This window comes from Micropterus salmoides, unplaced genomic scaffold, assembly GCF_014851395.1.
Source record: "Micropterus salmoides isolate LMB-PRFRI ecotype aquatic unplaced genomic scaffold, ASM1485139v1 Ms_hic_scaffold_1, whole genome shotgun sequence".
NCBI classification, from domain to species: domain Eukaryota; kingdom Metazoa; phylum Chordata; class Actinopteri; order Centrarchiformes; family Centrarchidae; genus Micropterus; species Micropterus salmoides.
This window is the reverse complement of record NW_024040040.1, coordinates 42,885,728-42,913,694: the sequence shown is the minus strand read 5'-3', so window position 1 is coordinate 42,913,694 and position 27,967 is coordinate 42,885,728. Positions and strand designations below refer to the sequence as shown.

At 40.2% G+C, this 27,967-nt stretch overlaps 3 protein-coding genes across 6 annotated transcripts; 1 reads left to right on the top strand and 2 right to left on the bottom strand.

Moving 5' to 3' along the window:
• Window positions 1-3: 3 nt before the first annotated feature.
• acad11 (acyl-CoA dehydrogenase family, member 11) lies at window positions 4-18,137 on the top strand. Its single transcript, XM_038729240.1, has 20 exons — window positions 4-273; window positions 414-513; window positions 1,238-1,363; window positions 1,568-1,729; window positions 1,829-1,993; window positions 2,075-2,216; window positions 2,377-2,498; window positions 2,767-2,873; window positions 3,340-3,451; window positions 3,844-3,921; window positions 4,318-4,456; window positions 4,848-4,955; window positions 6,516-6,614; window positions 15,176-15,245; window positions 15,974-16,059; window positions 16,200-16,271; window positions 16,503-16,657; window positions 17,124-17,240; window positions 17,625-17,734; window positions 17,818-18,137. Exons 1-20 carry the CDS (start codon window positions 152-154, stop codon window positions 17,930-17,932), a joined length of 2,307 nt encoding a protein of 768 aa, XP_038585168.1. The 5' UTR covers window positions 4-151; the 3' UTR covers window positions 17,933-18,137.
• On the bottom strand, window positions 9,210-13,534 carry ackr4b (atypical chemokine receptor 4b). Its single transcript, XM_038729274.1, has 2 exons — window positions 13,272-13,534; window positions 9,210-11,111 (listed from the first exon to the last, which is right to left on the bottom strand). The coding sequence occupies exon 2, from the start codon at window positions 11,100-11,102 to the stop codon at window positions 9,990-9,992; it is 1,113 nt and encodes a 370-aa protein (XP_038585202.1). The 5' UTR covers window positions 11,103-11,111; window positions 13,272-13,534; the 3' UTR covers window positions 9,210-9,989.
• On the bottom strand, window positions 18,129-27,517 carry LOC119910544 (U2 snRNP-associated SURP domain containing). 4 transcript variants are annotated; one of them, XM_038729206.1, is made up of 26 exons: window positions 27,419-27,517; window positions 26,460-26,558; window positions 26,243-26,357; window positions 25,946-26,070; window positions 25,775-25,845; window positions 25,589-25,677; window positions 25,418-25,453; window positions 25,229-25,311; window positions 24,883-25,048; window positions 24,583-24,794; window positions 24,127-24,170; window positions 21,822-21,926; window positions 21,649-21,715; window positions 21,371-21,534; window positions 21,090-21,252; window positions 20,914-20,993; window positions 20,706-20,793; window positions 20,453-20,590; window positions 20,146-20,335; window positions 19,976-20,056; window positions 19,809-19,860; window positions 19,549-19,696; window positions 19,320-19,430; window positions 19,097-19,224; window positions 18,804-19,013; window positions 18,129-18,646 (listed from the first exon to the last, which is right to left on the bottom strand). In XM_038729206.1, exons 1-26 carry the CDS (start codon window positions 27,491-27,493, stop codon window positions 18,511-18,513), a joined length of 2,976 nt encoding a protein of 991 aa, XP_038585134.1. In that variant the 5' UTR covers window positions 27,494-27,517; the 3' UTR covers window positions 18,129-18,510. The 4 variants fall into 4 exon arrangements, with proteins under 4 accessions (XP_038585134.1, XP_038585152.1, XP_038585156.1 ...); XM_038729215.1 differs by having other exon boundaries at window positions 18,505-18,646; window positions 18,804-18,989; window positions 27,419-27,516; XM_038729224.1 differs by lacking the exon at window positions 25,418-25,453.
• Window positions 27,518-27,967: the final 450 nt, after the last annotated feature.

Sequence of the window (27,967 nt, the reverse complement as noted above, 5' to 3'; positions counted from 1 at the left end):
AAGCTATTGCCATAAATATACTACTAGAAATTGATGAGTACATTACGTCGGTGTGTGTATCTGTAAACGGTCCGACTACTATCAACGCTGTGAAAGTTAGCTCATCAATGCACCTGGGAAATTATTAACCTACTCTTTAACGTTAACAGACATGGACGAGCAAACAACTCCTGTACGACAGCAACATGAATTCAATGTTGGCAGACTTAAAAGTTATCTGTCTGTTAAGTCACGGATGTCTAACAATGACACACTCACTGTCAAACAGTACAGGTAAGTTAGGATACATAGAGCTGGTTTGTTTCACAATTTCTCAGCGACGTTAAACGAGCATTTGAAAGTTCATATTGCACAGAGCATGTTTAGCTAATTTAAACTGATCACACGCTAACAGCTTCTTGTTGTCTTTTCAGTGCTGGTCAGTCAAACCCAACCTTCCTAATACAAACACCCTCAAACAGCTTGGTGCTCAGGAAGAAACCCCCAGGTGAGCTGCTGCCAGGGGCTCACAAGGTAAGGGTCAAAGACTGTAGGTAAGGGTTCACAAATGAACTTTGGTCAGCAAAACCTTGGGCACTACTGTTGTGTGTAGCCGCGCACTTCTTCAGCAGGGGGAGACATATGATGTTTTTTGGTGTGCTGGGGTATTCTGTTCACGGTATCAAGTCAAAGGGACAGTCACAAATACATTTATGTGTTTGCCTGTAAGCCATATTTGACAGAAATGCACGAACATATTTGAAGAAATACTCAATTCTTCTACATTGTAAAACTCCCAACAACACATACATCTTCTAATAATTTCCTAAAAGGTTTCCTGGAAAGAATTTGAGTATGTAATTTGGTACTAATTATAGGGAAAATAGAGTCAACGTTCTAAGACAGCCATTTGAGTTGAATTGTTCTTTTGTTGTTACGTTATTTTCCATTGGGATTTCCTTGAAAGTTCAATTTAAACCCAAGAAAATATACATGTATTATTCCCCATGTATATTGCACTAAACTGAATTGCTGACTAGAAAAAAGTTGAATAGTACAAATGAATGAAAGATGTGGAATGTTTTAAGGATTGTTAAAAAGCTTCCAATGGACTCACAGTTTGATATATGGGTAGCAAAGATTTAGGGATATATGAGACCCGTGGGGGGGGAAAAAAGAGTTATAATAATATCTTAAGGTTTACAGTGTGGGTGATGTTTTAGTATAAAATGGTGGATCTTTGTGACATTGTTTACAGGTGGACAGGGAGTATCGGGTGCAAAAGGCCCTGTTCTCTGCTGGCTTCCCTGTACCTCAGCCTCTCTTGCACTGCACTGATAATGAAATCATTGGAACAGAGTTCTACTTGATGGAGCATGTGAAGGTAAATTTGTGCCAAAAATAATGAACTCCCAGCATCTAATATTTTTATTTCTGTTTTGCTTGAGCTTTACTCTATATTCTAGGATAAAAAATGAAAATTGGTTGCTGCAGCACCACCTAAAATAGGCATAATAAAAACCATAAGTTAATCATTTTGTACTATGTCATTAAATAGACTTGCTGCTTATCCATCTCTGTCGAACAGGGGCGTATATTCAGGGATCTCCGACTTCCTGGAGTGAGTGCAGCAGAGAGAACAGCTCTATATGTGGCTGCAGTGGAAGTATTGGCAAAGCTTCACTCATTGGACCTGGCTTCACTGAACCTTGAAGGGTATGGAAAAGGATCAGGCTACTGCAAGAGACAAGTGAGATAACACCTTGTACCCAATAAATCAAAATAATTTTAAACAAGTTCTCTGGAAAAAGGAGTTGTGACGTTCAAAAGTGGCTTTCCATCTCTAAAGGTGTCCACCTGGACAAAGCAGTACAATGCAGCAGCCCAGAGAGACATTCCAGCCATGAATGAACTGTCTGATTGGCTGATGAATAATTTGCCAGCCAGTGATGATGAGGTCACGCTTGTCCATGGAGATTTCAGATTGGATAACTTGATATTCCATCCAACAGAGGTACAACTTCCCAAAGAAGTGTTCTTACTGATCCACTTCATGTGGCTGTAATGCTTTACAAAGTGCATTTGATGTCGTTAGGCACGTGTGATAGCAGTGTTGGACTGGGAGCTGTCTACCACTGGACAGCCTTTGGCAGACTTGGCCTACTTTCTTATGCCTCACTACTGGCCTACAAGCCTTAATATTATCAGCACAATGGGCAGCTTAAAAGGTGTAGAAGGTAATGTTATCAAACAAATAATAACTCAGAACAGTGTAACAAGTTTAACAAATAGCTCAAATAGATGGATATCTTTGTCTAAAAATACATGTGTTACTGTAGACACAGTGTTTGTTAAATCAATTGTTTTTGTCTCCTTCTCTCGCCAACCAATGCGCAGGTATCCCAACTGTGGATGACCTGAACTCCATTTACTGCCGGTGCCGGGGTATCCCATTTGCTTTGCCGCAGTTGAATTTCTACTTGGCCCTGTCAGTCTTTAAAATGGCAGGAATTGCCCAGGCTAGTATCCATTTATTATATTAAGTTCTACTGCACTTGGATCCCTATTTTCCTTTTTAGATATCCACAGATTGCAAGTGAAGTGCACAGAGCAGGTAATACACAGTTGTGAAACATAGCTTTGAAATGATAACTGTAGTATTACATTGTTCGGATACTTAAAATATCTAATCATTTATTGGTATTGTGTTCTTAACTGACGAGGGACCCAGATGGGCCTGTGTATCTTTTAATCTAATATTCATCACTCTCCTTTATTCACCATCAGGGGATCTATGCACGCCACTTACTGGGTATTGCCAGTGCTCCCAATGCAGCTCAGTTCGGCCAGTGTGTGGAGCCCTTGGCAAAGGTTGCCTTGCAGCTTGTGCAGAGGTTGGTTGCACTTACACCTACTAGAGTTATCTAAGAAAATGTCTGTCAATGTTTTTAGATGGGTTGCTGATTAATAGTGACTCAATAATTACTTTTAAAATATAATACATGCTGTAAATGGCTCATCTGACTCATATCTACTTGGCTGGTTTTATTTTATCCATAAGTTGTCACCCAGCAGTTGTTTGAAGTCGATGAAAGTCATGACTGTTTTTTAGGTATTCATTTTAGTAATTTGCATTAATGTGCCCTCTATAAGCATTAATAACGTTTGATAAAAATTAGCATTAAACTTCCCAAACATTGTTAGTAATAGAATATTTTCTAAATTCAGTGTGGGCCAGAAAACAGATTGATTCCACTAGCTGACTGAACTTAAGCCAGCAGCAGTTAGAATTTGGCATCAAGATGCTGCTTCTAATATTCTGTGTTGACTTTTTAAAGTGTGAGATGTGTTTCTTGCCAGGTCTGTCACAGGTCCTACAGAAGACGGTCTGTTTCTCCAGACGGCTAAAGGTCGGGCTGTTCTCCAGCAAGTCAAAGACTTCATGAGACATTATGTGCTTCCTGCTCAGGAGGTCAGTGGCAAGAGCAGCCAAGAACAGAATAGAGATTTGTTTGCACAGATGGACTTTTGCAAGTTGCAGTTGAAAAGATTTGCAAGAGCACATCAGTTCATTCATGCAATCAGAACTAATTCATTCGAGCGAGAGAACAGGGAGTCTTTTGATTACACAAATTATGTTGTACGGTGGGCCTCATAGCGGTCTTAATGCAGTGCAGCAGTGTGATGCTAAGAGATGGCATTGCAAATCTTGTTTGCTTTTATTTGTGGGAGCAGTGGTTTATTTTTTTTATTTCTTTTGTTATGGCACAGGTTCCCACTGATAGAGTTCAGAAGTGAAATTAGAGTCAAAAGGAAATATATTGATATAGAAACTACTCTGTAAAAACTGTTGTTTTTCTGCAGGAAGTTGCAGAGTACTACTCTAAGCATGCTCAGTCTCCACAGAGGTGGCACACCCCTCAAATAATAAAAGATCTAAAGGTATGTAAGGATATTTTGTATCTTTTTTTTAACCTTTATTTAATTTGGTGGTGTTTTTTTAAGAGATCTGTCAACATATATATATATATATATATATATATATATATATATAAAAAGATGTTTCAAAATCAATCCAGCATGTTCAAGGGCCACGTTTATTTAAATCTTGTATAAACAGTGCACCTCCCATCTGAGTCAGCCGCACACTGTCATCCATCATTAAGAGTTTAAGTTCAACAAAAAATACAGTTATTTGTGTCTGTGTCTGCGTCTGTGCGCTGATCTGCTCCAACTTCTTGAGCTCTGCTTGTCATCACCAGAATCTCCTTCAAATAAGCATTCAGTTTGCACACGCATATACACTCTGTATAATAAGATGTGTGTCTGTGTGTCCAGGTGAAGGCCCAGGGAGCAGGGCTGTGGAATCTGTTCCTGCCTGCAGTCAGTGGTCTCAGTCAGTTGGACTATGCCTACATTGCAGAGGAAACTGGACGTTGCCTCTTTGCCCCCGAGGTCTTCAACTGCCAGGCTCCTGGTAAAACATGCTTCATTAGATTTTGAGATCAATTTGAAAGACCATGGACAGTATTACGGGTCCATTTTGTCACTCGCATGACCATACTGACAACATGACCTTGCACTATACAACATAGATTATAGTTTTCTCATGTTGTGGATGACATTGTCCATAGTCAAGTAAAATCCTTTCCAAATGCCACATTTTGCAGCCTTGTCTTTATCATAACAACAATCCAGTTTTAAGTTTATTCACTGGATTTTAGAATAAAGAATCCCCAAATTGGCCTTTTTAATGTATGTGTTGAGATAAAACAGTATAATTCAAATCCTGGAGAGCATATTATTTTTTTTTCAAATTTAGTTCATGATATTCATGAAGATATATGTGGTGTGGTGCATCTCTACAGACACAGGAAATATGGAGGTGCTTCACATGTTTGGCAGTGAGGAACAGAAGAGGAAATGGCTGGAGCCTCTGCTCAGAGGAGAGATCCGCTCCTGCTTCTGCATGACAGGTATTTCCATGGCCATGTCCTCCTGCCTCACTTAAAGAGTTGCCTATGTGTTAAGGATGAATGATTTTGAAAAAATATTATCTTTACAGATATTGCAAAATGATTTGATATTGGAGGGAATGATCATTTTTACATAAATATTCTTATTTTCATTGAAAAGCATTTAAAGGAATTATGGTGGGATTTTTGTAAGGATCTGTACCAAAAAAAATGTTTTCTTAGCTCTGTAGAATATGATGTGTAGGCTAGGAAATCTCTGCAGCACAACAATATTTATTTAAAATGGTATTCTGACACACATTTTGCTTTTAACAAATATTGCACCTTAAATCTTAAAAAAAATGTTGTCGTCTCAGTAAGATTTCAATTAGGTTTTCAGCCCTACTACATGTGCTTCGTGTCACAGGTTACTGTGCTTTACAAAAGATTGAATGAAGAAAACATATAATATTATTTAGTCAGTGGAGATATAAGAGAAGAAAGTGTTGTAATTTAAAAAGTGAAATAATTTACTATAGACTTGAGGAGGCCTCTTTTAACACTTACAACAACAGTTACAATATACTGTTAAAGTTCAGTCCTCGAAATAGTTGTTTTCTGCCAAACGTTCCAATATTGGTCATGGTCTTAAATGAGCCATGATACACACAGCACGGCTGTGACAGACTGTAAAAGGCTTGTTTGGAAATTCTTCTTGCAAACAACAAACACTAACCCACTGTGAGTAATTTCTCCCTGGAAACAGCAGAACGCTGCTGCCAGAGGTGATTACAGTGGGTGTGAACCTCCCAGGTGGTTTTTCATAAACACAGTAAAATTTTGTGGATGTTTTTTGTCACCGGTTTGGTGGATTTATTTTATTGGCTTCTGAGAAACAGGAACCTCCATTTTGTGCTAATAATTGATACGAGTCATCTGCTGTAGAGTTTATGTAGGAAAATGGTGTGAGTGTGCTCAGTTTATTTAACCACTCTGCCTGTGGTTTGAGCTGGAATTTTGGAAAAGGTAGCTGTAGAAATTTCTGTAGTTTAATAAAGAGAGTACAAAACAAACAGTATTTTATTGCAAAATTCAGTCAATCATTTGCAAATGGATCTCTGAGCTTGTCAGCTGACAGATATCGTGGTGGACTTCATCAGTCATATTTCTGCTTGCAGTCTCATAATTCACATTCATTTTGTCACCCTCAGAGATTAACACAGTTGACCCTTGTTCATTTGTAGCACTATCTGTCTTCCTTAGGGAGTTTCTTTCTCAGCCTCTGTCTGCTGAGAACTGTAAGTTGAAGGCCATTTGATAACATTTCACACCTGTTGGGAACCGACATTTTCACACAGAAGCAGAAAAGATAAAGCATCACCCCGTGTTCTTAGCTAAAAGACTGTGCTCATTATCATAAAACAATGAGAGTATACAATTTTATTACAATTAAACATAAAGCAATGGCAGGGCACTGGGGATGTGAAACTTGTTAGTCCAAGTCTCATTGCTTATTATCTTTTATTTGGTGTAAAATGTGTATGGTGTGAGTTTTAAGGTGACCTGTGGTCCCTTCCCCAGAGCCTGATGTGGCCTCCAGTGATGCAACCAACATGGAGTGCACTCTTCGCAGGGATGAAGACAACTACGTCATAAATGGCAAGAAATGGTGGAGCAGTGGTATGTTTATTTCTATTTCTATTAGTTTTATCAGGAAAAAACATTCATATCATCCTACCAAGAACACAAGGGCACGGTTAGCTCAGTTAGTAGAGCGTGCACCCCATGTACAAGGCTGAGTCTTTACAATAGCGGTGCAGGTTCAAATCCAGCCTGTGGCCCTTTGCTGCATGTTGCCCCCTATCTCTCTCCCTCATTTCAGCACTCTACCCACTGTCCTGTCAAATAAAAGATAAAAATAGTCTTCTGCTCCATTTAGAACTAAAGACAGACGCAAAAACAACAAGGAGTTGGGGTTTTTTTCTGCCTAGTTCAACTTGCTTTAAGTCATTATGCAAGGCAATATTAAAAGCTTAAACCTAAAAAGTTGTTCTCCATTATGTGCTCGAGCTTTTCTCTGAAAGAGGTGGGTTTATATGTAATCAAGATGTTGCTATAACAAGGCACTAAAGAGATAAATGCTTAGCCAAACGGCTAACATATGGACAACAAAAATGCCCAGATGACTCATACAGTGAGCAGTGTATAAGCTAAACAGCTTTTTAATGGATCCATTTCCATTCTGGAAAATATTTGGCAGAGCGGCTTGGTTTGCCAGCAGGTTTGACCAGTATAAGGTCACAGATTCAAACATACAATACACTCAGTGTGTGTTCATCAATTGACATTTTAACATCTAATTGATGAGTCATTGTTAAGTAATTCAAGGTGACAGAAATGGCTAAATGTCCTTAAAATAAATGCAAATGCCGCTAAAAACATCTCACTGTTGATGCTCCACTGAATTGACTGCATGCACACATTCGGTGTCTTAATTCTCTGGACCAATCTGTGACTCATGTGTGAGTCTTTATTCTTCCAATTTATAGTGCACTACTAGTCTATCTTTGACCTCTGATTGGCTTTGTAAATTAGTTTGCTTAATAACATCTGGTTTAATGAATAAACAACATAATTCGACTTAGTTCTCTCTCCACCACCAACATCATAAAATTAAGCCTCAAGTATTTAGGATTTAACTGCGGGTTATAACTTAAATATCCAAAACTCATTTTGGTGTTTTTGATGTTTATCATGCACCTCCTAAATCACTGTGACTTTTAAAATAATCCAGATGTTTCCGCTGACACAGATGTGCTCAGAGGTTTTAAAGGAAAACAGTGGCCTGTTATTCTACATGGAATTCCTTCTTGTTGCTGAAACCTTAAAGTTTTATGGTTTACCAGAAATGAGCAGAATTTCCTCTTTCAAATTATCGTATTTATGAAGTGCATTTTTCAGTGTCTGTGACACAGTCAGTCTTTCCTTAATATTTCTATTTTCCTTGGAAGTGAAATTTCCATCGGTAAAATAAATTCTTTTGGGGTTGTGAAACTGTCCTCTGCCAGAATGAATATATAATAGTGAGTCATAATATCCAGACACTCTCTCTCTTTTTTCCACCCAAAGTGGAAGTAAAACTGGAAAATGCTGTGTTAATTAAAATTACGTTAAAGCATGTTTTGCTATTGTATCTCATTCTTTCCAAGTATCAAATGCAGTGTGCACTGCCAGCTCCTCACTGACGTTATGGGTGTTTCCCCAAAAGTTGTCCGAGCTCTTGGCAGAGGATTTGTGCACTTGTTTATATCTGTACAGTATATTTTCCCATAGAGGACAGAAAGTAGGGACTTTTCATCTGTGGTTGTTTTCCTGTATGTCATTATAATTACACAGCAATTCCTGCATTAGGTTGTGGTAGCTTTTTTGAATGTCCGCTACTTCTCATGAAATAACCCACCGTAAGTTAAACTTACTGGAAATATGGGCCTCTCCACTTAGATGAAAAGTACAGAGTAATGCAGTTTTCTTCCTTCCTTTCTCTCTTTCTCAGCAGTTGAGTAGCTAGTAGATTGAAGGGTAGATGTTTCCAGGGCAGCTCTGTGGTATGGAAGCTATGTAAGACTGTCCCATGGACATCATAATGCACTATTATTCCCAGACCTGCAATCTTTTATCTTTAAAGCCATAGGCGTTTGTATTTGCATACACTCTCACACAAGCACAGACAATGTACATATGTTTAACATTATTACTATTTTGCTAGTGGAATGAAATCGACATACAAGTAAAATAATTAAGATTGTTTTACTGAACAGTCATATGATTTTGTGTTAATAATGTTGAGACATGTAATGTCTGCCAATAATTATTTTTTTATAAATTATTTACTGCTTTAAGAAAAGCCTGATGTACATCTGGCTCAGACAATAATGAATTCAAATGAAATGCAGATTATGAAGGCAGAGTTTAACAGTGACTTATTGATACATAACTAAGTGGGGTCATACAGGAATGATAGGAAACATAATACTTTTCTTTCTTCAGCAAGGACACTCAAGCCTAAACATTCTGTCTCTCTTGTGAGACACACCTAGTTTGTATTGGAGTCCAGCTCAACCCACACAGTCAAGCTGTAAGCCATTACAGTGGAAAGTTGATGACTAACTTCTACTGTAGATGGAAATAAAGGTAAACAAAGAAATGTTTTATGAAGATCTTTGGCTTGAAGAAAGCACTGTTAACTCCAGGACTGCGGTCATCCAAGCCCTGAGCTGTGATTTGATATGTGGTGAATTTATTAGGGTTAGCTTGAGGATGATGTTATATGATGGCAGTGAGTCATTTCTTAGTGGAAAAGACCATTTTTAGCACTCTGGAATGAACATACCACTAAAATGTTAATCCACAACATACAATTAAGGATTGCACTCTACTGCAAACCATTTGCTTTTTCAAGCTGATATAAATGAAATATAAAAAACACAAGTGGATAAAAACGTCAGTTACACTTATAGCTCCTCCAAAGAACATGCCACTTTCCTGTTTTTTCCAGTTTGATGGCATGGAAGGGTCCTGCCTGCTGTTTGCTGTTCTGTGTTTGTTTGCCAAATGTTTTTGCAACTCAATAGGACACCCACTGTGCAATCAAGCGGTCCGTCATCCCGTCTCAAAGCCACGGGATGTGTTTGAATGAGATGCAGATGATCTCTAGGAAGGCAGCGCAGACTGTAAGGTTGAATTGGATTTGTTGCGAGGAACTAGAGCAATACTTAGAGCGTCGTGAGTTTCAGTTGCATTTCATTGCATCAGATGTTGGTAGAGGTGTGTCACTGAAAATCTTTTATTTAACAAAACACATAATTTATACAAAATACTTGCTTTGCTGCTAAGTTAGTGCATATAAACTCACTGTACATTTATTTATTACATTAAGAATGAATAGTAACGATTATTCAAGTCTATCTTGTGTGATAGTAAAGATGTGTAAATATATATACATAGACATATAATTTTGTGTTGGCGTTTACAGGAAGTAGATGCATGTTTTGAGTCTTAAATAGTAAAGGTGCTCGTGTCTTGCTCAGAACCCGACTGGGATTGCGTTTGAGTGCGCGTGTTAAGTGCAATCTCCACTGCCAGCTCCTCGTTGACGTGTCTCGGGTGTCTCCCAAGTCGCTGTCCAAGGAGCTTAGCAGCCTTGAGGACGCGTCCCCTGAAGGAGGATCCGATGAAGGCATAGAGGACCGGGTTAATGCAGGCGTGGGTCAGCGCCAGGCTCTCTGTCACTTGGACAGCACGATCCAGGCCCTTGCTAACTTCACAGTCTGTCACCAGGATGTAGATGACGTCCATCGCTCGGCACAGCTTGACCACATTGTAGGGGAGCTGGGTGAGCAGGAATACAGCCACCACAGCCAGCAGGACCCGCAGGGCACGCCACTTCCGGTCTCTCCGCACCCCAGCTGCCCGGCTCAGCACCCGGCCAACCCAGCTGTAGCAAACCACCATGACCAAGAAAGGGAGCAGGAATCTAAGGGTCACCTCTAGCAGCTCCAGGGCAGCCTTTGCCGGCCGGGCCATGTTGGTTGGGTAGACTGCTGTACAGGCCATCCTTTGATGGGAGTGCTTCACTGTGGAGAAGATTAGTTCGGGAAGGCCAAGAAAGCTGGCTACAACCCACAACACCACACACACCAGGAGCCACTGTCTCCTGACACGGGGACCTGTCGCAGACCTGCCTGTTGGATTCTGGGCTACAGCACGGTAGCGGTCCACACTGATGCACGTTAGCAGAAGCATGCCACAGCTGAAGTTGGCACTGTAGAGGAAGGACGTGAGCTTGCAGGCTGCCGAACCCAACTTCCAGCCATGGATGGCATCCGCCGCCCAGAAAGGCAGGGTGAAGAGAAGCAGCAGGTCTGAAATGGCGAGGTTAAGGATGCACACATCTGTCAGGGTTCGTAGTCGCACCTTTGATGCGTACACCACCACTACCAGGGCATTCCCGGCCAGGCCCACCACCAGAGCCAGGGCGTATATGACCGGGAGGAAGACACCGGCAAAAGAGCGCACTGCTTCCTTGTCACAAACAGAGTGCTCGTAATTGTAATCGTAAGTGTCGTTTATGCTGGAGTTCTCATCGTCATGATAATAGAAATCTTCCATTTTTTTATGCTGTAGAGGGAAACAAAAAGATTACAATTTAGTGAAGCATTTGTTTTGTTCTTTGAAAATGTCACTTCACCCTTTTTAATTGCACATATTGTTATATTTCCATCCATCCATTGCAAGTGTCTGGTGCAGAGTGCATTTTTAATTCATGAGCAGCTTTTCCTTAGTAGCCGGAAAAAGGAGCTCTTTCTGTATTCTGCATCAAAGAAATCTGTCCTGCATGGTTTCCCTAATTGCTTAAGCCCTGTCTGTCTGAACTGTGTGTGGGGCTTGAATAGCCCCAGTCAGCACCTCCTGAAAACAAAAAGTAGGAAAGAGACTCACAGAGCAACTATTCACCCTTTTGAATAATAAGGAAACAGAACAGTGTTTATTATAAAGCTTCTAAATCTTTTCCCCAATGCATAACGGTACAATCTGTGCTGCAAACTCAAAACACCCACTGTGTATTCTGTAGGAGAGCACCAGCACATTCACAGCTGGTGAAACTTATCTGATCTGTGAACTCATTCATCCACACGTACATTTCCAAAGTCAGTCAGTTTGCCCTGAGGAGACAGTCCAAGTCAAGAACGACAGGAAATATGTGGAGGGAGTGATGGGAATAACACACAAGACAAGTGCAACCAAGGTCTTTTTTTTCCAGATTCAAATTCAGGATGTTGCTTTTACTGTAGATGCTGGTTCAACAGGACATCCTGTTGAAGTGAGACTTTTTCATCCAGCCTCACTGTGTTGTTAACATCCCCTCCCCAGTTGTTCGCTCCATATGGAGATGTCGTGTCTACTGAGGACTAGTAAAACACAGTACTGTGTTCATGTGGGTGGACATGGCGACTGACTGGCTCTGATCAAATACAGATCATTCTTGGTGCTTGGAAAAATATCTAACGATCCCTTAAGGAACATTGTGTCAAACTGAGTACTTCTCTCTCATATTTTGAATTTTAATCAATTCACTATCATGTGGAATTTAGGAAATCCAACTGCAAAACACATTACATTACGGATGATATAATTCCTGGCTGAGAACCAGAATATTTTGCGTCCTAGGATCATCTTGGCAAATCACACTCGCTGCTAAGATGACAACAGTGGCTTTATAAAAAATGTCAAGGTTTGTTATATAATGTGTCATTATGTCATGCATGGTAGAAGTAGTAGTTACTGAAGCAGATGTTCATTGCAACATTCAGAAATATGTTAAGAATTCCAGTGCTGTAAGACAGCTGCACTTCATATGTAAGGGTAGCATAATAGGTTGATGGATGTTTTTAATGTGGTCATTTGTTCTTCACAAGCTAAATGTAGAAAGGAAATGTAGTTAAAGGCCAAATGACAGATGTATTTGGATTTATAATTTAATAGATTAATATAGTGATGAAAGGAAATCATGTTTGTGATTAATCAGAGTAGTTTTACTGCTGTTTGTGTTACTTTATATATTGAAAAGCCTGTCAGTCAGGAGTAGGTTTATTTTATTTTGGTTGTGTAACGACCTTTTTGTCTTCATTTGGATCACACATTGTGCAGTTAATTTATTTTAAGTTATGTCAGAAAAACTGGATGAAAAGATTAAAGAGGCAAAGGTCCTGTTTATCCTGTGATGTGGTAGAAACTACACTAACAGTTCTCATAATACTGATATACTTTAGTCATTTGACTCTGTGAGAAAGCCAAGTGTTTACAAAGAGCAAAAACTGATGAGACAAACATAAACAGAACGCAACAGCCTAAGTTTATCTTTTTATCATTACCTCACTATAGTTTTAATGATGTCATAAAATATCCTGAGAAGGACTTTGACTGTTAGTTTAACAATAAAGTGAACCTTTGACTATTGGAAAATAGCTCACAGTTCTTGACTATATATATATCACGGTGTCATAAGTAAATGTAAAAAGTAGTTTATTGACTTCAAACCTATAATACAATACAATAATAATACAATACAAACCTATAAAATGGCATATGTTTAAAAAACATAAGGTGCAAACAACACTGTACATACAATACAATTCTGTCAGCACATACGGTAAAGAAGATGTAAGATTCCAGGATGCTTTACATTCTTCTTGTGATAATTTGACTTGTTTTGAAGTTGACAAAGAAGTCACAAAATATTGATTAAAGTGGAAGTTAAAGTTGAAATGATTGTCTTACCTTGTGTGGGATTTGTAAAGCAGATTATCTTTAATCATACACAAGCGGTTGGTATGAATCCTGAGGAGAAAAGTTGTGTGCAGCACGGGGCTGAAGTGGCTGAAGTGACTGATCTCATTTGCCTCAGCCCTGCCCACTGCCTTCACTGCTAACACCCTAGGAGCACCTCTCTTCACTATGTCGTTTTCTATGCACGTGTCTTTAAGAGCGTGTTATGTTGCAGGATAAATGGATAAATAAATTCATGAAGTCCTTACTGTCATGGGTGAGGACGAGCTGTTTTTCAATCACAGATAAGTTAATCTCCCCGTCCTGATGTCACGCAGGGAGTGCCTTGGTGGTTGCCCTTTGTTTGCTTCTATTGTTGATTGTGGTTTGCTGGAATGTAGCCAATACTGGTTTGTTATAGTGCGTTGGATACATTGTTTACCAACCTCACGCACATTAGCAAATCTTCAGTGCACTAAACCGTTCTATTGAAATTCCGTGAAATGTATGAATGGCACTTAAGAAAAGGAGAAACCAAAATACTTATGAACAGTGTTTCCTTATTTAAGCTTCCTCGGAATCTGTTCACCAGTTTTAAATCCCTCTCTTAGTCTGTTTTATGCATCTGTATATAAATAAATTAAATTTAATAAATCTACAAAGCAAAAGGATTTGGAAACAAAAAACAGAAATCAAAGCATCATCATTTTTAATGAGAATATAATTTTGTCTAAAAATCAGACTTTCTTTTTTCAAAGAATTAGTTTTTGATTTATATCATACTGACATGAAGTTTTTTTCCAACACAAATCAACAACAACAATGATGTCTGGATATCACATTCTCAGTAAGACAGATTACTGGGCTGGGAAGGCTTATTTTCCATTCCAGTGGTGATAAGACGTGTATGGGCATGGCCGTTGCATGGCAGCAGACTTCACCTTGTATATCATGGACCATGAGACTTATGTAAGGATTCACAGGAAAACCCAACTTACCCCCGAGCCAAACAGGCCTTCCTAGATGTGGTTTTTTGGGTGGAGTAGGGTGACAACTTTTTGCGCTGTGTTATAGTGCAAACATAATAATTGTTAGGTTTTAAATTTCTGCAATCAAGGGAATGATCTCAAACACCAAACATCTGTCAGATTGTGTTTATCTAAGCATACTCCTGCTGTGATTCTCATACTGTGAATATTTAAAGATTATTGACGTCCCGTCTGTTGCTGTCTGGTGTCCATATGTCCTGTCCTGAGGGGACAGTTTTGCCGCTTGGACAGCAATATAAACAGGAAGGCAGTCTGGTGGTCACCCTGTCTGCGCCTAAGGGAGAGTGTTGGTCTCATTCCAAACCAGGGAAATTTCCAAAGTATTCTGCATTTTGTCATTATCACTGTGTGCACTGCAGCTATCTGGTTATCAAACATTTCACATAATCACTTAATTTCCACTTTGTTTAGTATGTACAGTATGATATACTGTAAAAATGATCTATGATGTCCATATGATGTTGCCCTCTAGTGGGTGTTTTGTGCGGTTTTAATGTTTTTTTTGCGGCTATAAAGCCATAAAAAAAAAACCTTTTATGCAGCAAATACTCTACTTTCAGTTTCTCTCCAACAAACAGGATCTGCTTGATGACACGCTGCAATGTTACTCAATGAGAAATAATTCAACTCAGGAAATGTAAATCAACCTGGGGCCCTCTCAGCTGACTCATGCCGTCAATCTGTCATGAGCTCCACGTTTGGCACGTCCCACCCGGCGACACGCATTGTTTCTGACCACACTCTGGTTATGGAATGGTTAAGGACAGAGTCAAACTGTGAAAGGTTGCTTGTCTTTTGTCATACCACCAGACAGCAACAAAGCACAAATACAAATTAACCACAGCCGCTCTTGACTGTTCCCCGCAGGTGCTGGCAATCCCCAGTGCAAAGTGGCCATTGTGATGTGCAGGAGCTGTTCCCAGGATGTTAGCAGCAGGTCAGTAGAACGGCCATGTGGTGAAGAATATTGGGATGTTTGTTTCTGGTTAGTGGGAATATATATATATTTTTAAAACGGCTTCTTCTGAATATGCGCAAGACTTCAGGCTTCTGATGTCATGTTTTTAACCACGTTTTATTATTCCGGGAATCTTAGCAATCTTCCAATTCTGCCACTTAAGTTACTCGTCTGGTTTTATATACATGGTTTTATATTTAAATGATTTGCACTTTACTTTGGAGGCTATATTAAACTTCCACTGTGCCACTGATATAATGGAAATGGACTTTGGTTAGGGGACAGGATGTACTTCCCAGCATGCACTTGAATTTTAACAGCCCTGCCCAGTCTGTCTGCCAGAGGTTTAGATCACATGGCAGAAAAATAATGTATCAATTTAATCTTGTTGACACTTGTTAAATCAGTTAGATTTTGCGGCTTTTATTTTAATTGGAACTGATCTGCACTGAACTCTTGAGTTACAAGCATTTAAGATGTCCATGAAAACAAATCTCTCACAACCACACCCAAAATATGTAATACACTTTCTCCTTGTTTTGTCAGCAGTGTAATAAGGCACACACCCAATGCAAAGAGAGTAAAATAAATCTGAGGTTCTCACCAGCCATGGGCGCTTTGAGCAGCATGTCAAACCTAGTCAAAATTGTTATTGTGGTAAACCGTAAACTGTCCTTTGAAGCTTTGGTTATAAACTTGTTTTTTAGGCATGGCCAACACAGTATGATCCTCATCCCTATGGACACTGCAGGCGTAAAGCTCATCAGACCGCTCACCGTGTTTGGACAAGATGGTAGGATTATGCCTGTCATTGCCATCTTCATATGCTGTTCATATTTTTCCACAATATAAATTACCTTTCTTTTGCATGCAAAACGTTACAGAGCTTTCCTGACCAAAATAAACATTTTTTCCACTCATTTCTGTGCTCAGATGCCATCCATGGTGGCCACTTTGAAGTGCACTTGGAAAATGTGCATGTCCCTGCTTCCAACATTATTCTAGGTAAGAGGCTGTATTGCTGTTCAATTTATTTAGTCACATTAGGTCTTGCTGAACACACCAATAAAATACACTGTTCTTTGTTCCTTTATTCTGTTTCAACAATAAAGTGATACTGGCTTGGCAGTTATGTGAATGATGTCAGTAAGACAGAGATATAATCTCCCTCCTGGGAGAATTCATGGCATCTCTTCTGTTATGTCTCTGGTTCTGTCCCTGTGTATTTGTTTCCAGGAGAGGGCCGGGGATTTGAGATTGCCCAGGGTCGCCTGGGGCCGGGCAGGCTGCACCACTGTATGAGGGCTGTTGGTCTGACAGAGTTGGCACTGGAGCTGCTGTGCCAGCGGGCAGCCTCAAGGCACACATTTGGAAAGAAACTGTACCAACATGTAAGTGAACACTGACCTGAGAGATACCTCTAACTCTAATTTCAGGACTGTGGTACTCTAGCATGTGCAGAGCTCCTTCCTGCTATTGACACCTAGTGGACACATTTTTAGATACAACTAGAGACAGGTTTTCTTTCACAAGTGGGAGGCGGGCCTCCCGGGGGGGGAGGCTCAGTGAATGGAAGTGAAAAAAATACTGTTAGTTATCAAAAGACTATAACATAGAAAAGCCTAAATATGTGATTTTGCCAGTGAGATACTTCATAGATACAGTAGTTTTGGGGAACTTGTTTTTCCCACTTTCTGCAGGAAGTATGCAAAACTAAACAAGTAAACAAAGGGGAGTGAGGGGGCGCCTTTTCCCAAGCTTTGTCTAAGGGGGGGGGCCCCCTCAGTCTTGGACTTTGAAAACCCCTTAGCAAGAGTGAATAGGCTCTTTATAGTGTTGTTTATGTTGTATGTGTAGGAAGTTGTTGCTCACTGGATAGCAGAGTGCCGTCTCATGATTGAACAGACCCGCCTGCTGACACTAAATGCTGCTCATGCCCTGGATACACTGGGGAGCCGGGCTGCTCGCAAACAGGTAAAATTCTGTATTGAACATAGGAACATGCTGTATCTCAGTTCCATACTATATACTAATGGTAAGCAATGAAACCATAAAAAAATACTATACTTGTTCAGAATGCCGCTGCAGCTTAATGACAATTAACACTTTTTTAAAAGCTGTTTCAGAATTAGTTTTAGCTGCGAACATCTAATGTATATCCTTTGAGCGTTGCATCATGGGAGACCAGTGTAGACAAACACTGGTTTGTCACACTCCAATGAAACATTTTTGTATGGATACTGACATTTGAGCATACTTTGTATTGCTTACATTAACAGTTTTAGAATGATTATGTAGTTTGGATTTTGGTCTTTGCGTAAACCCTCTTTTTGTTACTTTAACTGTTCTGCTTTCTAGATTGCTATGATCAAGGTGGCAGCAGCCAGGATGGCCTGTAAAGTGGTGGACTGTGCTATACAGGTATATGGAGGTGCAGGTGTGTCTGGAGATGTCCCACTAGCCCAGATGTAGGTTTCCTTTTTCTCCCCTCTCCTCACAAATGAGAATGAGCGCCATCTCCCTTCCTGATGCTGATATCATTCTTCCTCAGGTATTCATATGTGCGGACTCTACGCATTGCTGATGGGCCAGATGAAGTCCACCTCTCCTCCATTGCTCATCTTGAATTAAGGGATCAACTAAAGAAAGCACATGCCAAGCTGTAAAGTAATGGCCATCACATGGACACAACAGCTTCACTAAATTGCAATTTGCCTTAACAAAAAAGCAGCATTTTCAGTTGCCATGAACTATCCTGCTACCAAATTACACTAAGTGTAAGTAAATGACTGATTTATAATTAGTTGTATACATTTCTCTGCAACCTGCTTGAACTGAAATCATTCCATTAAAAGTTTGAGGTAAAAATGACACTTCTTTATTAGGAATTACTTTTAATGTGAGCTACAAAAACAGAAAATGACCGTATGAATATGACTATTGTCATCACACTCTGTATGGGTGTGGTCTACCACATGGATGAATTCCATTTGGAGGTCATGGGGGGAATCAGGACACACAAGCACATTATTTTTTTGTACAATATAAAACAGCAATGGCTCCATCCATTTGATACACCAGATGGCAAACCCATGCAGCACCCTCCACTCTTCATTGTCTATACATTAACTTTTGGGCAGTAATCATCAGCTGCCTTATCAGTCAGTCAATCTTTTATACAACACGGCGCGGAAAAGGAAAGAGTGGGGAGGGAGGAGAATCGGCTGGGTTGGAGGAAAAGACGTCAGTGTTTGCTCTTCTTTGATTTTTTGTGAGACCGGTGAGGTGACCTTGATTTAGAGCGGGACTTCTTAGCGGATTTCTTGGGTGTCCTGGAGCGCGACCTCCTGGATCGTTTGGGTGTGCGAGGTGAGGGAGACCTAAAGGGGAAAAACATGACTATTCAGTTACATCTAAATGTTTTAACTCAGAACCCTACAACAATTCATAAAGAAACTGATGATTGTAAGGTAAAAAAAGTAAGTTAAACACCTGGCTCTAATGACATCAGGAGAAGAACTGGCCAGTTAGCCTTACCTCTTGGAGGACTTTTTGTTGCTGGATCGCGGGGAGTCTTTATGGGAAGTGCGGGAAGATGTGTCTTTAGAGTATGAGCGGTCGGAGCGTTCTGATCTTTCGGACCGCTCTGAACGCGGTGAGGATGACCGGCCTCGTCTGCTGCTACTCCGCGTTGGGCTGGGTGACCCACTGTGACGCCGCTTCCTATCAGCCCAAGGGGACAAATGTCTGTCAGATAGGGAATCACATTTCACAAAGCACACTCCCAAATACTAGACCTAACACCTTTACTGGCCAACTGGTTATCTCACCTGTCTTTTCGGGTTGGCGTGTCTTCCTTCTCTTTTTCCTTCTTCAAGTCTTTCAACCTGGTCTCAGCTTTCTCCTTCTCTTTCTTCTCCCTCTCTTTCTCCCGTTCAAGTTTCTCCTTTTCTTTTTCCTACAGTAAAGAAACAAATGACCCAGATTTTGCCTTTCAATTCCTGTGTTTTTGTTTATATCATATAGAAAAATCTGCAATGCCTAACTCAGTACCTTTTGTAGTAATTTGTCCCTGTAGTGCTCCACCTGCTCCTGAATACTCTGCCCAGGCTTTTTGGGCCTTTTCCCAGACTCCAGCTCATCCTGGAACTTCATGACCTTAACCTGGGTGAACAAAACCACAAAAGGAAAATGGTCAAAACAATGAATTTAATATTGAATACATACCACTAATATGATGTGCTGGTATGTATAGCATGGGGGTTTGGTGTTTGTACAGTACCTCTATCTCTCTGAGCTTGGTGCGTTTCTCCTCATTCATTTCAGACATCTTGGCCTTAATATCCAAGTCATCTCTGATGGGGTTGGAGAAGCTTTGATTATCTTCTGAGCGAGGGCTCCTGTCATCATCGTCACTGTCGCCCTCATCCCTTCAGAATTGAAATACAGTTGTTTGTTTGTTTTTTTTAAAAAGTGTCCATTGATGTATTTACTGAACAGAACGCACCATTATCCTCATAAGAAAGCACACACAAAACTCACTTTTTTGTTTCTTCTGGCTGCTCAAATATCTCCCACTTTGAAGTTGTCACAGCTAAGGAGCAAACAAGACAGCATAACTGCAACTACGAATGCATACAACAGAACTGGTGGCAACGATTATGTTCTGAAGTCAAAACATTTCAATGATGCTACTTAAAATGTCTCACCTTGAGCTTGTAACTCAGACTCGTCCACTGCTTCCCATTTCGAGGGTGCTACCTTAAAGGTTGCCTCCTTGGACGGATCCACTTTAAAAACCAGAGAAATCAGCCGTAAATTTAGTCACTGTAAAAGAACATTTTATACAACATCCTGTGTTAATCTCTGCGCCACTCACAAGGTATTCCATCTATGTCTTCTTCCATGGTCTTGATAGGGACACCATCGAGGTCATCCAGGGGGGCTCCATCAATAGGAGCCCCATCAATGGGCCCTGCGTCAATCGGCACCCCATCCACATCCTCCAGCAGACTGCCATCTACATACTCCCCTATTGGAGCCCCATCAATGTCCTCTGCCGGCTCAGCCTGTGCCAAAGATGGAGCAAAAAAATTCAAGTTAGGACTGGAGTAACTGTTAGGAAAGGTTATTATAAAGAGAATTTTGAGGCTATTGCAATCATCAGGTATTGTTACATCACTTACCTCCACAATAATGGCAGGGGGTTCCTTCTCTGCAGACAGATTAACTAGACCCAGGAAGATGTTCTGCAGCTTGATAAGGAAGGGGTCCGGGTACACAGCCCAGTCCTCCCATGCCCGGAAACATGACATTACTCTTTGCTGCCACAAAGAAGAAACCAAGACAAGGGTTAGTCGAGTGATATACTGTAGGTGACAAACCACTTGTGTAAATTATTGGATTTAGTTCACTTAGCGCGATTTGGACATTTGGTACCTTAAAGTTCTCACTCTGAAGGTGGCCCTGTATCGCTTTGTAAGTTGCGTTGAGATCTGAGAAAATTTGGCAGAGCTTTGCCTCAAAACTGTTGAAGAGGGTAAGAGCATTAATGTGAATCTGAAACCGAAGTAGGGACTTGGGTATATCTATTTCTATATAAATCTACAGTGCTGTGGAATATAGGAGGACAAATGACACAACTTACTATTTTCTGTAGTAAGACGCATTGGTTACTTTGGCAGAAGAGTTGTACAGGACATCAGAAACTAGATATAACCGTGCAATCTGAAATGTACAGAAAATTAATTTTTCAACTTTCTACCACAGAACTTGACATTTATAAATGATACTGGTCCTTTTCTTAGCAGTGTTATATCTTGCCTTCTTGGGAAGAGGGGTCTTGAGGATGGAGAGAGACTCTGTGACGCACTCCACAATCTCTTCAGCTGCTTCGGCGTGGCTGAGACAAAACAACATGGCTTCTGCTATGTCGCCCCTCCTGGGAGTCAAACCACGCAGCATCTCCTCTAGTTTGTCCCGTTCTCTGCAGAGATGAAGGGCAATTAGCTGTAAATCTAACAGCAGGGCCGCAGCAAAGGTCTGATGACTCACAAGATGATACAGTTTAAAGCCAAAATGCATAAAAGGAAATAAAGTCTTACTCTTCCTTCAAGCAGCCTTTCTTGCCCGCATCCTCCTCTTCCTCCTCTTCCTCCCCATCATCATAAGGACCATGGAGGTATGGATTAAGAGGAGGCGGACGCCACAAAGAGCCATTCTTAAACATCCTAAAGTCCTCTGTTTTCCATTTGACTGGTGCTTCACCCTGAGCAAGTAATAATTTACAATTAATATCAAAACAAACCCTGACTGGACTGTGACACCACTGAAATGTAGTGTTGATTTTGTACTTGAGCTGTTTTTAAACATAAAATCAAACCTGTAGTATGGTGTAGAGCTTCCACCGGTAGTATACATGTGCCGGACTCTGGTTCTCAAATAGAAACCTGGAAGAAAAAGAAAACATAAACATGAGTATACACATCGTGCCTTTGCAAAACACTGCTAAAATTATAAAAAGGTGATACATTACTGGTTTGCAGTTGCACTGACCTGTACATAGGATTGTTGATTTCTCTGTTCATGATCATGGCTTCAAACATTGGGCCTTCACGCACCACAAACTCGATCATTCGGTGGATGAGAGAGAGCAAATTCCTACAAGAAAAACACAGTTAAAGCAAACGGATTCAGACTGGCCGGACCCTTGACCACTACAAAAAGCTGTCTGTTTAACTTATGCTTGGTGGTTAGACACGCCGAACAATTTGTCTCTCGAGAGGCATGATGCATTGTTTTACAAAAAAAAAAAAAAAAGAAATGTTGCAGAGCAAAACTGCAGTCACTTACAGTAGGTTTTAGCTGAGAAGTGCACAGTCATGATGATGCCTGCTATAATGCACCTGGCAGAAGATGTCAACGACTCAGCCAAAGATATGCTATAATATCAATTGGTTACTAATTTACTATGAAGGTTGTGGGGAGACATATCGTTAGAGAGACAACTGTCAGAGTGGCACGTGACCAGGCATAAATTAAATGCAACTGTATATGCCTCTGAGCCTATATATATATAAATATATATATCAATGCATAAATGCTGTTAAAGATCAAAACTTCAAATGACAACTGATGTTACAGTAATACATTCATATTAAGATTTTTTTAATGAACAATTTAGATAACAGTAATTTTTTTAAATTTCATGCCTGTGTTCTTTAAGGCTACAGCGCAACAGGTTTTAATTACATTGCACTGCCTGGACCCTTTCTTTGAAGTCTTCCTAGATTCAATTTTCACAAAAGTGAAGCTGAAGAACTTGGAAAAGTAGGACTGAGACATTGGACAAGGCACTGTATTAACTGAAAAGTCTGTCAATACAGTGTCTTTCAATTCCCACTCACTGCCTGACTAATGTGAAGTGAGGAAGAACCAAAGCAGTATAGGATTGTTGGCCTAGATAGGCTTAACATCTACTGGTAGAGTTGGTAATGACTGAATACAGTGCAAATGGGATCACTTGAGTTCTTTTGTGACAATTTTGGGGAGAAACATGGTGCAGAGTGTATACAATTAGCCTTAAGTGGCCAACGAGACAAAGGATGTCTTTCATTTGACAACACAGATCACATTTACTTGTATTGGAGCCGATCGTACCAATGCCGGGGTAAAATTCAGTATACTTTCCCAATCCATCCCATGAGGCTTTTCAGGTCCCTCGCTGCTGCAGACAGTTCAACTTGTGCTGCTCACCAAGGCCAATGTCAAAGGTCATATATAGACTAATACTGGCAGGTTTGGATTTGTTGGCAGGAGCCAGATTTACTGAGCTCCCGATTGTGACAGAGGCCAAGGGGGTAGACGGTCTGAGTGAGCAATGGTCAGAGAGCAAGATTTCACAACTACAGATCTAGAATCAGCAGACTATGTACAGACAAGGGACAAATTAAAAGGAATAACCTGAATATATATTTTTTTTTAAATTGTGGAAATACATATCAAATGCAGCTGCCTGCATGCACCAGGGTTTAACTGAATGCTTTGGTGAGTTTGAAAATGATGTGAATAAAATGCTACAGCCTTCTCCAGTTTCCCCACACATGTAACATTTTGGACCAACACGCAAGATGATGCTCTCTACCACCATCTTCATAGTATCTTCAAATAATAAATACTTCAAATCTTTTTAGTGATGTCAGTGACTTTCTCTGGTGCTATGTGCCCTTTTGTTATGTCTTTGTATGTTTGTTTTTATTTCTCTCTTCTGTTCTCCGGTCTCTCTTGCAAAACAGATCTTGATCTCAATGAGATTAGCCGATTAGATAAAAGGTTGTATATTTCAATGAGGGAATATCTTGTGAAGGGATGGTGTCCATCCCTCCAATAGAGTTCCATAGACTTGGCAAGGAGGCACTGAAGCTGTTCTGGAGGCTCGCGGTGGACTGACTCCATACTAAGACACCATCATGTTGGGTTTTCCTTTAATTTGTCACCCATCTGTATGTGAGTAACATCTCACTATAGTTTAAAAACAGCACAATTAAAATGTTGATGTATGGAGTGGAACTGTGATGGACTAAAGTCATGATGTTTGGCTCTAAACAGCACATTAAACACTATGTTTTTTCAACTTATTTAAAAATGAAATATGAGTGATGGAGGAGTGTGAAACCCTTGTCGGTCAGTATTACTCTGTCTACTAATATGATGACATTGTACAATAGCCTCAACCATTGCTCACCCATACTGACCAGCCCCCTGTAGCATGCAGTGATCAACTGATCAGACTTTTAGCTTCATTATGGGATGTTTTTGTTGCTAAGTTTGTACACCAATTTAAAATAAGAAAAACATGTACCTTTCTGTTGGGATAACCACTTTGACTATGGCTTGCGACAGAGTCTGTATATGAAGTCACATCAGATAATAAACATAGAATGTGAGTATTGTTAAAAGGCAACAGGTGAAAAATATAAAAAAATGCATTTAAAAAGTGCAAATAGACAACAACTTTCCTTTACTGCTGTCAGTTTTACTAAAGGCCAAACACCCCTGACACTGTATTCATTAACCATAAACACCTCTCTGTAACACTGAGCATTTTCCACACACACTAACATTTCATTATACCCACTCTTTTATATACAGTGCAAAACTAATTTAATTCTGTCAACAAGACTAAAAACTATCACTAACAGAAACTTGGATTTAAACCTATACTGACTGACATCATAAACGCTAACATCTTACCAAGTGAATTAACAAAACACTGCCATATTCCATGAGATAAACCTAGGCTGACATGCTGAGTTACCTTCTCAAACTCCTCCTTGTTTTTAGGTGGAGGAAGCAGGGGAGCATTGGGGTTCTTTAGCCTCTCCCGGGGCTGTGCGTTGAAGGGTAGGCCAGAGGGAGGTGGTGGGAGTGTGTGCTCCATCATGGAAGGAGGGATGTAGATGGGGTGGGGTGGAATGGGCACACCTTTTCCCCATCCTAATTTCATCTCAAAGTTCATAATCATCTTTCCTGTAATGGGAGGAAAACAATTATTTATAATAACTAGAAAGAACACAAGTCATTTATTTATTTAACATAAAGAAATGCAGCTTTGTACCATTTAGGTTCTTGAGCGCTCGCTCAGCATCCCTCCTGTTCATGAAAGCCACAAAGCCACAGTTCCTCTCTCGAGCTCTCTCCTCGTCTGTCCTCGGCCACATGATCTTCACACTGGCCAGCGGGCCATAGCGGCCAAACTCTTGACACAGCATTTCCTCATTCATCTATAACATAAGATAAGATGTACAGGGAGAAAATTATTACTTTATAATTAGACACTTGGTAAATAACAAAATTTTAACAACATAACCACTTAAAATTAAGGGCATAAGCAGCACATTTCCACTTGGAATTTAGAGTCAGCCTAGTGTGTCAACTTTATAAATGTCCAGATATTAAATCACCTGTGGATTGATGTTTCCGAGATACAAGTTAGTAGTGGATGGGTCTCCAACGTCATGGGAACCTGGCGCACAATCATCCAAAACTGCAGAGACAGAAAAGACAGAAGGATTTCCTACTGCGGTCTGACAGGACAACATATTCTCTTAGCAAGATGGATATTCACAGCCACTGTATTAAGTCAAAATTACCACTGGACGGACGGTTTCTTCTTGAAGAACCATCCGCTAAAAGAAGCAGAAAAGCAGTATAAATTTTGTTTCAGGGCAAAAGTGGACAAAGGGGGTGGAAGTTAGGCGTGCGGGAGAGGGCCATTTCAGGCAATGTTAGTACATGGAAAGTGCAGCTTAAAAGACACTCACATGAACGTCTTCCATCCGTGCCCGAGAGAGGTTCGAATCGACTAACACGTCCTTTCATCTTGTGTCTTTCATCCCTTTCCTCCTGTATTCTGCAGGAAACAGAATGCAACACAATTAAGCACAAACTATGTTCAAATTATTACAAGTTTAGTACTTTCTCGTTTCCATATTTGTGTTGAAACTTACTGTTTAAGTTCTTCTTTGAAAAGCTCCAAGTTGCTCTTCTTCTTTTCCTTTTCAGTACTTTTCTTCAAAGACTGAAATACAGATGTAGAAATGTTATCAGCACACTAAAAACAAAGCATTACTTCCTAAAGCAGTAATAACAGGCTTCTTGTCACCTGTGATAGAACTTACATGTCTTTTGTCTAACGGTAAAAACTGAGATGGGGTTTCCAAAGGCAAGATGCTTTTCGGTTGTGTCTCAAAACGTGACTTGGGCTTGTACAACTTTCCTTTCTTCTCATCAGAAGCTGCCTCCTCTGAAATGAGAGAGAGAAGAGTGTCTTTGTTCTGAATTCCACTACAATTACAGTAGCATTTCACTTTTTCCCCCAAGTCACAGACGGAGGATGGTGCTACCTGTGCTTGTGCCCTAAAATATTAGTCATTCCATTTAGGATATACACAATGTAAATAATAGAAATCTTGTACCTTTTGTTGCATTTGCAATACCACCACGGACAAAGGCCTTGACTTTGCCTTCCCCTCCTCCTTCAAAGGCAGCAAGAAACTCCTCATAAATCTCTGCTGCTGCCCGTTCATCCTCCTGAACAGATAAACCAGTGTCAAAATAAATAAATACATACAAATGAATGCATCTTTACAAAGAGTACAACAAGTTACCACAGATCTCAAAAAGAAAACTTACTTTTTTCTTTATTTCATCTTGTTCTTTTTTGCTTAGGGTCCTCTTGGCCACTGCCATTTTGCCAATGCTGAAAGACTTCAGTTTGCTTTCAAGCAGCGCCTGTCGATGTAAACAAAGCATGGTTGGCTTTCAACAGGTATTTTCAGAGTCACGCAATCTTTTTTCCAAAATGTGGGTGCACATAAAACATTCGGCCAGGACATCACACAGATCACGACTGCTCCAGTTGAGTTAACGTTAATGTTGATACATGCGAAAACGTGACAGTTGTGTTGACAGGTAACGTTATAGCGGGGGTTCATCAATGTTACCGTAACACCACTCAAATCACACGACACTGCAAAGTGAGTTGTGTCCACTCGTAGTTTGCAAATGCACAAAGTTTTGATGGTCATCCTGAAAGCTGCATTTATAAGATATTTTCTACTTAGTTGCTGGCGGACATCAGGAAGTAGCAACAACCGAGTAAACTTAACCACAGGCCTAGCAAGCTGGTATCTGCTGCAGCGCCACCGACTGAATGCACTGAGCGGGGAATGACTGTTACAAGGAGCTATGGCTGACATTGTGTTAGGCCCGAGTTCATAAATATTGAATTTCATATTACTAAATTCAAACATATATCAACGAAACTCTGTTCTGAAGACTAGCTATGTCGGTACCAGCTGGTTAGCTGAGCGAACAATGTTCCTTTCTGGGTCAACTGCCCTGAGTAGTCCTGCTTGTGGTGGCTACATCGTTAGCTTAGCTTAGTTAAATTAGCCAGTGTGGTCGGAGAGCCAAAGGTTAGCTTCAGCGCGTTGGTAGTTAGCTAACACCGTTGCGCACACTCGTAACTCTGGTCTCTTGCAGGCTACAAATATGTTAATAGTTAAGGTTGTTCGGGCATATTATTATTTACATTGTTTTCAATACAGCAGATATTATCTAGCTAATGCAAGTACAAACGGTATATTCACCTTAGCACTAGCTTTTTGAGAGCCACCAGGCGTTCGGTCCGCCATCTTTTGTGGAACTAAAATAAAATCGATCATCGATTAGAAGATAGCGCCAAATGTGAAACTCCAGGAGACATAATCGATCACTGAATCGGTGATCGCCACCTTCTTTTATAGTCTATGATAGCTACATTTATTTTCTCTGTGACTCTTTTGGTTGTCATGTTTACATGCAAATAAAACGGCAACTAGAGCCGTGTGTGAACATTGCAATAATTTTGAGAGCCAAAACAAGATCTCGTTTTAGCGTTACAGGGTCAATTAAAACATCAAACGTTATTCCAATTGTTTTATTATTATGCCACAGAGTTTAAAGGTATTTGTATCTTCGCATTGCTGAATAGGTAGCATAATGAATCCAGTCGTCACCTAGCTCAGTGAACTATTTATATATTTGTGCTATAATGAAATAAGTAGCTACTGAGTATTGCTTGTACCGTTTTAGTCCACCAGATGGTGCTCTCGTTCTTTATCGCTTTCATTCAGTCTCTGTAGTACAGTGGAAGTTAA

Coding starts and splice junctions, on each gene's coding strand:
- acad11 (XM_038729240.1), top strand. CDS start 152: ATGGACGAGCAAACAACTCCTGTACGACAGCAACATGAATTCAATGTT. Junction 1,994..2,074: donor TGATATTCCATCCAACAGAG/GTACAACTTCCC, acceptor TGATGTCGTTAG/GCACGTGTGATAGCAGTGTT. Junction 2,874..3,339: donor GCCTTGCAGCTTGTGCAGAG/GTTGGTTGCACT, acceptor GTTTCTTGCCAG/GTCTGTCACAGGTCCTACAG.
- ackr4b (XM_038729274.1), bottom strand. CDS start 11,102: ATGGAAGATTTCTATTATCATGACGATGAGAACTCCAGCATAAACGAC.
- LOC119910544 (XM_038729206.1), bottom strand. CDS start 27,493: ATGATCGATTTTATTTTAGTTCCACAAAAGATGGCGGACCGAACGCCT. Junction 25,454..25,588: donor CACGGATGGAAGACGTTCAT/GTGAGTGTCTTT, acceptor TGCTTCTTTTAG/CGGATGGTTCTTCAAGAAGA. Junction 21,927..24,126: donor GTGGTTATCCCAACAGAAAG/GTACATGTTTTT, acceptor TTTTTCTTGTAG/GAATTTGCTCTCTCTCATCC.